The sequence below is a fragment of the Crotalus tigris genome, unplaced genomic scaffold, assembly GCF_016545835.1.
Source record: "Crotalus tigris isolate CLP2741 ecotype Arizona unplaced genomic scaffold, ASM1654583v1 scf7180000018413.2111637, whole genome shotgun sequence".
In the NCBI taxonomy this organism is placed as follows: domain Eukaryota; kingdom Metazoa; phylum Chordata; class Lepidosauria; order Squamata; family Viperidae; genus Crotalus; species Crotalus tigris.
Genome location: NW_024096990.1, coordinates 1,344,968 through 1,354,481, shown reverse-complemented (window position 1 = coordinate 1,354,481; position 9,514 = coordinate 1,344,968). Strand labels below are relative to the sequence as shown.

General features: G+C 51.9%; 1 protein-coding gene across 1 annotated transcript in view; it reads right to left on the bottom strand.

The window, feature by feature from the left end:
• Nucleotides 1–3: 3 nt before the first annotated feature.
• The window catches only part of MEGF8 (multiple EGF like domains 8), a 55,018-nt gene continuing 45,507 nt past the window's right edge, over nucleotides 4–9,514 (bottom strand). Inside the window, exons 36-43 of the mRNA XM_039352197.1 lie at nucleotides 8,979–9,193; nucleotides 8,450–8,657; nucleotides 7,422–7,584; nucleotides 5,924–6,116; nucleotides 4,653–4,823; nucleotides 3,944–4,074; nucleotides 2,405–2,537; nucleotides 4–1,567 (exon numbers count right to left, since the gene is read on the bottom strand). Coding sequence (XP_039208131.1) covers nucleotides 365–1,567; nucleotides 2,405–2,537; nucleotides 3,944–4,074; nucleotides 4,653–4,823; nucleotides 5,924–6,116; nucleotides 7,422–7,584; nucleotides 8,450–8,657; nucleotides 8,979–9,193 — 2,417 coding nt within the window. The 3' untranslated portion in view covers nucleotides 4–364. The remainder of the gene's footprint in view (nucleotides 1,568–2,404; nucleotides 2,538–3,943; nucleotides 4,075–4,652; nucleotides 4,824–5,923; nucleotides 6,117–7,421; nucleotides 7,585–8,449; nucleotides 8,658–8,978; nucleotides 9,194–9,514) is intronic.

Genomic DNA, 9,514 nt, shown 5'->3' with positions numbered 1-9,514 from the left:
AGCAACCGGACCGCACAAACAAGCAAAGCCCCATCCGCGGGATGCAGGCAGCACACAAAACCATGGTCCATGGAAAAACCTCTCTCCACGAAACCCATCCCTGGTGCCCAAAAGGTTGGGGGCCTCTGGCTGACCCCAGGACCTTCCCGAGCAGGAGGGCAACGGAACAGGCACGAAAGCCCCAGAGACCAACTGTGGCTTTTCCACTCCAGCTGGCAGGAATGTCTGTACCGAAGATACACAAGCTGGAGCGACTTTTCACCCTTGTTCTACTGAGGGCTCTGCCCTTCTCCGCCCCTCCCCAAGGCAGATGGAGATCGCTGAAGCCCCTCTCAGCCCCAGCAGGGCGGAGTTCTCCGCCAACTCATAGGGACATGCTTGTGATGTTCTCGTGGCTGAGCAGGCCCTTGCGGGAGCTGCTGACGCCATGGCTGCTGCTGCAGTAGTCCTGGAGATTGTGGCGCAGGGTGACCAGAGCAGAGCCAAGGCAAGCGCGGTTGGGAGCCTGCAGCCCACCCGGTAGCTGGAAGAGGACGGTAGCCACACCAGCCATGCCATCGTCCGTTGGCTCCAAGGTGATCGGTCCCACCCGGAAGCTGGAGTAGGAGTAGCCCATGAGATGAGACAGGAAGGGCTCCGAGCGGCGGAAATGGGCCACGGGATAGGGGACCTCGTGGTAGGGTTTCAAGCGACTAGTCAGGGGCTGGGCTGCTGCCAGGGATGGGAGTTTGTGGGGGCGAGCGGGGAGGAAAACCAGCTCGGCAGGCGCCCCCAAATTGTCCGGCTCAAAATAGATGGTCACTTTGGCAAAAGGCCGGCTGGCCATCTTGGTCATCTCCTGCAGGTGGCGCCGTTGCTCGTGTCTCAAGTCCAGGAACTGCTTGACTTTCCAAAGCAAGACGCAGACGGAGAGGAAGAGGAAAAAGCAAGAGAAGAAGACGGAGAAGAAGACGAAGAGGTCAATGTGGGCCTGGTCTTGGCGGAAGAAGAGGAGGCCCTGAGACTCGGTGACGTTGGGGCGGCTCCCGCCGATGCCCAGCAGGATGACGTAGAAGCGGCTGGATTTCAGGGCGTGGATCTCGTGCGGGTAAGTGATGACCACGCGATCTCGGACCCCGCGCACGATCAGCACCGCCTGCTGCTCCCTCACGGTGATGTAGGTGATCAAGCCGTAGGCCTGCGCCTCTCGTACCAGGGGGGAGGACTGGCTCCCGTTGCTTAAGCCGCTGCGCGCCCCCGGGTCTTCTCCCGAGGGGACAATCCTCACCAAGTGGATGCCAGTGGCCCGGTCTACGTCCACCACAAACGTTTCGTAGGAGGTAGAGATGTAGACGTCCACTCCGCCGAAGGTAACATCGATGGTGATCCGGATGTCCACGTTGGTAAATTTGGGCTGGACTCCAAAAAAGACGGAGCGTCCATACGGCAGGTTCTTGATGTTCGGCTCATGAAAGCAGTTGAGTTGGGACATGGGGTCAAAGCAGCTCTCCTGATCAACAATGATCAGCCGATAGCATTGGTGGCCACCCACCGGATTCCCGTGGAATAACTCCCGGCATTTGGCACACTGTGGAAAGGAGAGGAAAAAAAGACCAGCAGGCAGATTTATACGAAGCGATTCCAACTTACCTTAAACTGCTTCTTCCCACTCCCAGTTGGGAGCCGTATTTTAAGACAGGGGTCCCCAACCTTGGCAACTGTAAGACCTGTGGACTTCAGCTCCCAGAATTCCCCAGCCAGCCCCGTTTTACATGTTTTAACCCCAATCTTGGCAACTTTAAGACCTGTGGACTTCAGCTCCCAGAATTCCCCAGCCAGCCCCGTTTTACATGTTTTAAGAGATGCTGGTGAAACGGCATGCGTCATTTCCCACACCCCAGTAATACTCATTAGCGGACCTTATATTTATTTTGTTTCTTTGATCAGTGCAAAGGCGCCTAGCAAGCTGATGCAGTCCCGTAATGTTTGTTTTCTGTGCTTGCAGCAACTGCAGAATACCGTGGCTCCGTTACTCCAGCCACAAAAATGGGTCTAGACACCATAAAAATGTCAGTGTGTCTTTCCCTTCCAGCTACCATTCCCTAATCTTTGAAGAAATGTAACGTGCTCCAAGTTATTGTGATTGTGGGCTTTCAGGACTGTGCATGACTAGCTCCACCAATAAAATATACGTGCTAAGTCGATAAATGTTTGTTGGGAAATGAATGTGTGGTTGTTCAGCTTCCATTTATCCCGGGGGAGGGGGGATCAGGAGGGCGTCCAGAGAAACCGTGTCTGATTTCGTGTGGCCGATTATCCACCCACTGAACGAGGTTCTCTTTCTCCTGGTTTTAGCACAACTGCTTTTCTTTGGGGTCCCTTCCCTATCAGCCTGGACCTAGCGCCCCCCCGCCCTCCCCTTCACCTGTTGTTTGTAGCAGTCCTTCTTGTCAGCTTGGGCATTGTTCTGACAGCCTCCAGTCTCCGTGTTGTTTTGGCATGGGCAACCCGTCCCGTCCAGTTCGTGGCAATAGTCAGCGTGGCCATTACATTGGCACCTGGAAGAGGAGGAGGTGGTGAATGATTGCTCCAGCACTCTTATTATCATTCCATCGGAACGACAAGTAGTCCTCAACTTATAACCAGGATTGGAATGGGAATTTTGCTCACTACACGAGTCTTCACCCGATCAGGCCTGATTTTACAACTAATCACACCGTAGCCATTGGCTCCTGGAGTCATTAAAGGCTTCCCAGGTTGACTTGGCTTGTTGGAAGCTGGCTGGCAAGGTTGCAAATGGGGGTTGTGGGACCACAAGATGCGGCCACCGTCCTAAATGTAAGCCTAGTGCCTGAGTTACAATCACACGACCACGGGAATGGTGCGACGGTCATTAAATCTCTAGACAGATCGTCAGTCGCTTTTTCTGAGACTGTCAGAAAAAAAACTTGGAACCATCGTTAGGTGAACAATTGCAAGGTGAGGGGACTCCCTGTGCTTTGATGGGGACTAGTGCTGAACGGGGAGAAATCTGCAGATGGGGGTTAGTTCAAGAACTGTCCACTTGGCCTCATCTGGACAAACACCATCCACAAAGAACCAGTTTGGTCTAGTGCAGGGGTCTGCAACCATGACAACTTTTAAGACTGGTGGACCATCATAGCTGGCTGAGGAATTCTGGGAGCTGAAGTCTTAAAAGTTGTCAAGGTTGCAGACCCCTGGTCTAGTGGTTAAGACACCAGGCTTAGTGGTTAAGAACCCACCTTAGCCATCCAAGCCCAGTCGGTGACTTTGGGCCAATCACCAGGAGACGGTGAGTTCTAGTTCCGCCTTAGCCATGAAGACTGGCTGGGTGACTTTGGGCCAGTCCCTCTCTCTCAGCCCCACACACCTCACAGGGTTGTTGTAGGAAAAATAGAAGGAGAATGTGTTGGATATGTATGAATGTACATACACATACACACATCCATGTTGGAGGGAGAATAAAAGGACGGTGTCATGGTTCTGACAGATGAAACTTTTCTAAGAACTTCGAGACATTGTTTACCTTAAAGAATCTTTATTCGAGTAGCATAGTATCAGCACGTACATAGGCAAAGCCAAAATCTGAATTCCCCTCCCCTGAGCACAGAGTATCAAGCGCAATGCCCTCCTCTGATTAACTGCCATAAATCACATTCTCCAATTAGTTTGAAATGCAGGCTTTCCCTCCAGTTCTCCAGCCCAGCCAATTCTTATCATCTCTTATTTCAATAATCTTGGTTCACACACTAGGTCTAGTATTGTTATGTCTAGCTAAACTCTCATGCACCTTCCTTTCCTCTGCATCATCTAACTCTAATTCTAAGAGTAAACCATAAGAAAGAAAAGGGCTGCATCTCCATACGTTGTCAAAGCAAGAACATCTGATGTTAGCAGCGTTGACAGAGGGTGCATTTACATACATATATCCCAGAGGTCTTACTTGGTACATTTGCCCTCCAGCAGGAAGTAGCCGTGGAGGCAGCTCTCACACTTGTCTCCAAAGCTGTTGTTCTGACAGTTCACACACATCGCCACGTCCTCGGCAGGACCTTCCGCCACCCATGTGGGAATCTATGAATAAAGAAAGACAACCCACACACATTCTCTCCCTCTTCTCCATATTCCTGAGGAGGTATGAGCCACAGATCCGTGATCAAATTCAGTGATCTCATCTCAGCCACGCTGAAGCTGCAGAGTCTTCCTACTCTCTCTGCCTCTCCCATTCCACCCTTTGGCATGGCTGATGTCCGTACCTCTTAATGCAAAGGAAAGCAGAGAGCAGAGTGATTAGGTTTCACTTAGCGACTGCTTTTTTATTTATTTATTTATTTATTTATGAGATTTATATACCGCTTTAAGTGCAAGCACTCTCTAAGCGGTGTACACCAGTAAGCAATGTATATATATATATATATTTACATTGCCCCCAACAATCTGGGTCCTCATTTTACCTACCCCGGAAGGATGGAAGGCTGAGTCAACCTTGAGCCGGTGAGATTTGAACCGCTGACCTGCTGAACACAGTCAGCTAAAGTGGCCTGCAGTTCTGCACTCTAACTGCTGCGTCACCTCGGCTTTGTAACAACCGAGTTGCCGGCCTCGATTAGGGTCGCTAAAGGAAGACTGCGGTCTATGATCGTTCCACTCACCAAGGCCGGCTCCAGGGGGAAGCGGACTGGGTCCTGCTGGGCTCGCTTGTATTCTTCCCGCGTGATGCACATGTTGCTGTTCCCTCGGCAGAAAACGTGGCAAGGCCGGCAGGAGCCGCCGTTCAGGGCTGACCCGACAAAGAGCGGCTGACATTTTTCACAGTGTGGCCCCTAAGGGGAGGAGCAGAAGGGGGAAGAGTTAAGGGTGAATTTATGGGTCTCTGTGATGGAACAGAGTAGTAAGCAGATGGACTCCCAGAAGGGAGAGTGGGGAGGGGGGCACTGCAGAGGAAGAAGAGGCAACTCAGCCCAGATATTGTGAGAAAGAGGGTGAGGACAGCCCCTCCCTAACAGTTCCCAGAGTATATAGATCCGTGATGGCGAACCTATGGCACGGGTGCCACAGGCGGCACACAGAGCCCTCTCTGTGGGCACACGCACCGTCGCCCCAGTCCTAGGCCTTCAGCTGGGTTTTATAAAACCTTTTCGCTTTAGGCCTCCACCGCCGTGTACAAAAAAGAAGGTTCAATCAATCAGTCAATTTCAACTTCTCGCAGGAAAAAAAAAAATCTCGCAAAGTTGGAATTGATTGATTGAACTTTTCAGTCCCTCCCACCCTGCCGTTACCACCGTAGCCACGCCCACGCAATAGGACACACCCACCCACTGGGCCACACCCACCCAATGGGCCACCCGGCACCTGGCGATACGTAAGTGGGTTTTGGGTTGCAGTTTGGGCACTCGGTCTCTAAAAGGTTCGCCATCACTGGTATAGATAGTTGAATCTGGCAAGATTCCGTCTATAGGTAAGCAACAATAAAGACGTCAAGCTGGAAGAATTACCACGTGCAATTCTCGGTTTGGGGCCTGAGACCAAGAAAGCCTTTGCCCTGCTCCATTTGATGCACCAGCTGGGTCCTTTCCTGGATCGGTCAACTCTTCTGAAGACAGTTTTGGACCATTACATTTGGTCCATAAACTTTCGTCTCAAGGGTGGTTGTTAAGTCGAGGACTGCCTGTACTCTATTAGGGAGGGGCTGTCTACACTCTCTTTCTCTCACACATCATATCCAGACTGAGTTGCCTCTTGCTCCTTCGGAGTGCCCCCCCCGCCCCCGGCAATCCACCTCCTTTACTACCTTCCATCCCAGCCTCAGAGGGAAGAAAAGGGCTGAGAACACAAAACCTGCGAGCTGAAAATCCAGCTCAAATTAGTCCCTTTCGGTCTCTTCCCCTTTGCCCCCACCCCTGCTGTTCTCCGCCCTTCTCACCATGGTGTTGTTGAAACACTGCAGGCACTGGTCTTGGGCCCCCACGCCCCGGCAGTTGCTGTGTTTGTTGCACTGGCACTCCACCGAGCAGTTCTGACCCACGTAGCCAAAATGGCACTGGCACGCATTGGGCTCCACGCAGGTCCCGTTCACGCAGCCTTGCTCGCACACCGGCTTGCACAGTCCTGTAATGCTGCAAAGGGGGGAGGGGAGGACAGGCAGAATCACAAAAGGGTCTTCAGCACGCCGGTGTAACTTTGTCAGAAATAGCAGACCTAACAACACCGATTCTCCTTCCCCTATCTATCCCCATCCATACTTGCGATTGCTTAGGACATTAAATGAAAGCAAGTTAAGCCAAGAGCTGAAACTGGAGCTTAGTAAAGGAAAATCAAATAATTCACTCCCTGGACAGAGAAAGACTAAGTATAAGGAACGGTGGCTGGAATTGGGTATGTCTAGTTTAAGGAAGAGAAGGACGAAGGGGGACATGATAGTAGTTTTCCAGTATCTCAGGGGCTGCCACAAAGAAGAGGGAGTCAAGCTATTCTCCAAAGCACCTGAAGGCAGGACAAGAAGCAACGGGTGGAAACTAAACAAGAAGAGAAGCAACCTAGAACTAAGGAGAAACTTCCTGACAGTGAGAACAATTAACCAGTGGAACAACTGCCTTCAGAAGCAGTGAATGTGCCAACACTGGAAGTTTTAAAGAAGAAACTAGACAGCCATTTGTCCGAAGTGGTGTAGGGTTTCCTGCCTGAGCAGGGGGTTGGACTTGATGACCTCCAAGGTCCCTTCCAAGTTTATTATTATTATTATTATTATTAAGTCTAGACTGCAACAGGCATAGAGATCGCAGAGGGGACTATTCCAGCGCAGAGAGACAAAGCAGGAGGTAGTGCAGAGCGGAGCGGAGCATCAGCAAATCTGGAGGCAAAGCTGTGTCCTTTAGAACAGGGGTCTCCAACCCCTGGTCTGTGGCATATCAGAAACCAGTCCGCGCAAACAAACAAAGCCCCATCCACAGGATGCAGGCAGCACACAAAACCACACACCCTCTGGTCCGCGGAAAAAACCTCTCTCCAAGGAACCGGTCCCTGATGCTCAAAAGGTTGGGGACCTCTGCTTTAGAAGGCTGGGTGTTAACAGCCTGAGATTGTTTGCGTGTCCATGCACAGACATTCCCAGCACCAAAGACTGCCTGAGCACCCCATGCCCATAGGAGACTAACCAGGTTTGCTTAGGCCTCTTAGCTTTGCCGCACGCCCCTTCCCGCTACTTTACACAATCAAGTGAAGGCCAAGGTTTCAAAAGCAAGCCACAGGTGGGGAAACCAGCCCAAAGGCTGGATGCAGGTATGCAGGTAGGGAGAAGGACCTTCAGCCAGTTTAATTTCCCAGGCTGCGGAATTGGGATTTCTTCTCCCTGGTTAAGAGAGGCCTCAAAACAAGAACCAGACGCGAGCTACAAATACAGCTGGGGCATTTCTCATACTGACTTGTCTAAGGTGTAGCCGTTTTTGCAGGTGCATTTGTAACTGTGAGGCAGGTCGCTGCAATTTTGGGTCTCGTTGCAGTCGTGATGCCCATTCAGGCATTCGTTTTCTGGCGGGCACGACATGAAGGCCCAGTCTGCTTTCAGGCCACACAACTCCACCAGTCCTGCAGAGCAGAGAGGAAAAGAGAGAGGGGGGGGGGAGAAATCTGAGCTGCAGGGATGTATTTGGGAAGGAGATCCTCACTTTGGCGCAGAGTTGCTCCATCTTAGAGCTGGGTGGACTTCAACTCCCAGAATTCTCCAGTCAGCATGCAGGTAGCTCCCTCGTAGCCCGGCGAAGGCCCTGTGTATCTGCCCACCCACCTGCTGTACAATCTATCCCTTTACAAAGATTTCAAAACAACTTTGGCCAGAAACACGATACTTCTCCACATATAGATATATAAATATAGATATTTTTTATCTCTTTCTCTCCTGTGGCTAACAAACCTGATGCTCCTTTCCTCTTCAGTCCTGTGAATTGGGTTGGGCTGAAAGAGAGTCGCTGACCCAAAGTCACCTAGCCAGCTTTTATGCCTAGAGCAGGACTAGAACTCACTGTCTCCTGGTGACTGGCCCAAGGTCATGCAGCCAACTGTCCTGCCTAAGACAGGACTAGAACTCACCGTCTCCTAGTCTCCACCGGCTCAAGGTCACCCAGCCAGCTTTTGTACCTAGAGCGGTACTAGAACTCACCATCACCTGGTGATTGGCCCAAAGTTATCCAGCCAGCTTTCCTGCTAAGCCGAGACTGTGACTCCCCATCTCCTGGTGATTGGCCCCAAAGCCACTCAGCTGGCTTTTGTGCCCAAGATGGCACTGGCAATTGGCCCAAAGTCATCCAGCCTGCTTTCCTGCCTAAGGTGAGATTAAAACTCATAACCTCCCAGTTTCTAGCCATAACCACTGTTTCTCACCCTCTGCGTCCCACTGCTCAGCACCCATTCAATACTCCCCTCAGAAGGTGCCAGCCAAACCCCAGGGACCCACCGTGGCGAGGGCCACTCCGCCCGCCCTCCAGACAGCGCCCTTTGCCATTCTCTCCCTGGAAGCTGCACCAGCCACACCGAGGCTGCTGGATGCAAAGAGCGCACTGCTGGAAATGGGAACAGGATGGCGTGCAGTTTTCTGACCCGCTCAGGACCCGGCCACACATCCCAGCCGCGCAGCGCATAGGTAGGTAAGTTGGACTCATACACTGCAGAGAAAGGAGAAGAGAGAGAGAGAGAGAGAGAGAGAGAGAGAGATAGGAGAGAGAGGGAGAGAAAGGAGAAGAGAGAGAGAAAAAGGAGAGAGAGAGAATACATTAGAGGTCTCCAAACTTGACCACTTTAAGACTTGTGAACTTCAACTCCCAGAATTCTCCAGGCAGCCCTGTTGAGGACTTCAACTCTCAGAATTGGACGCGCTGGCCTGGGAATTCTGGGAGTTGAAGTCTCCAAGTGGCCAAATTTGGAGACCCCTGTATTAGAGTCTCCCTGGCAGAGCTGGCGTACGCTGACTGCCCAAATCATTTTACCTGCTGCAGGCTGACACTCCAGACACACTGCTGCCAGCCCCCATCAGCCCCCTTGGAGCTGAGGCAGTCCCCGCAAGTGCTGTGGTTGTGGCAGGGTGTGGGGCAGGCCAGGGGAGGCGAGGACTCCACGGGCATCGGGGAGACATTGAGGAGCGAGTGGCTGAAGCAAGTCCAGTCGTAGGTGGGCTGCACGCTGAGGATGCGGCGGGTCTCCCCTAAACATTGGGGGGGGCGGGGGGAGGAAGAAGGGTGAATACAAAGAGCTTTCAAGGCCAGGATCTGTCAACCGTCTGACTAGCAAATTCAACTAGCCGAAGAAACTCTACGGCTTTGAGGTGCCATAAAAGATAAGCTTTATTGAACACACATCTCGGTATTGAAGAAGCAAAATCAGCTCTAAGTTTCCTACGCGAAAATCTGGCTCGTTAACAACAGCTCTCTATAACCCCCCACCCGTCAAGTGCTCACGTTGGCCAATCGTATTTCTTTGGCTTGTTATGAGAAAGGTCCACTTCTTCGTCAGACACCTGCTTTTG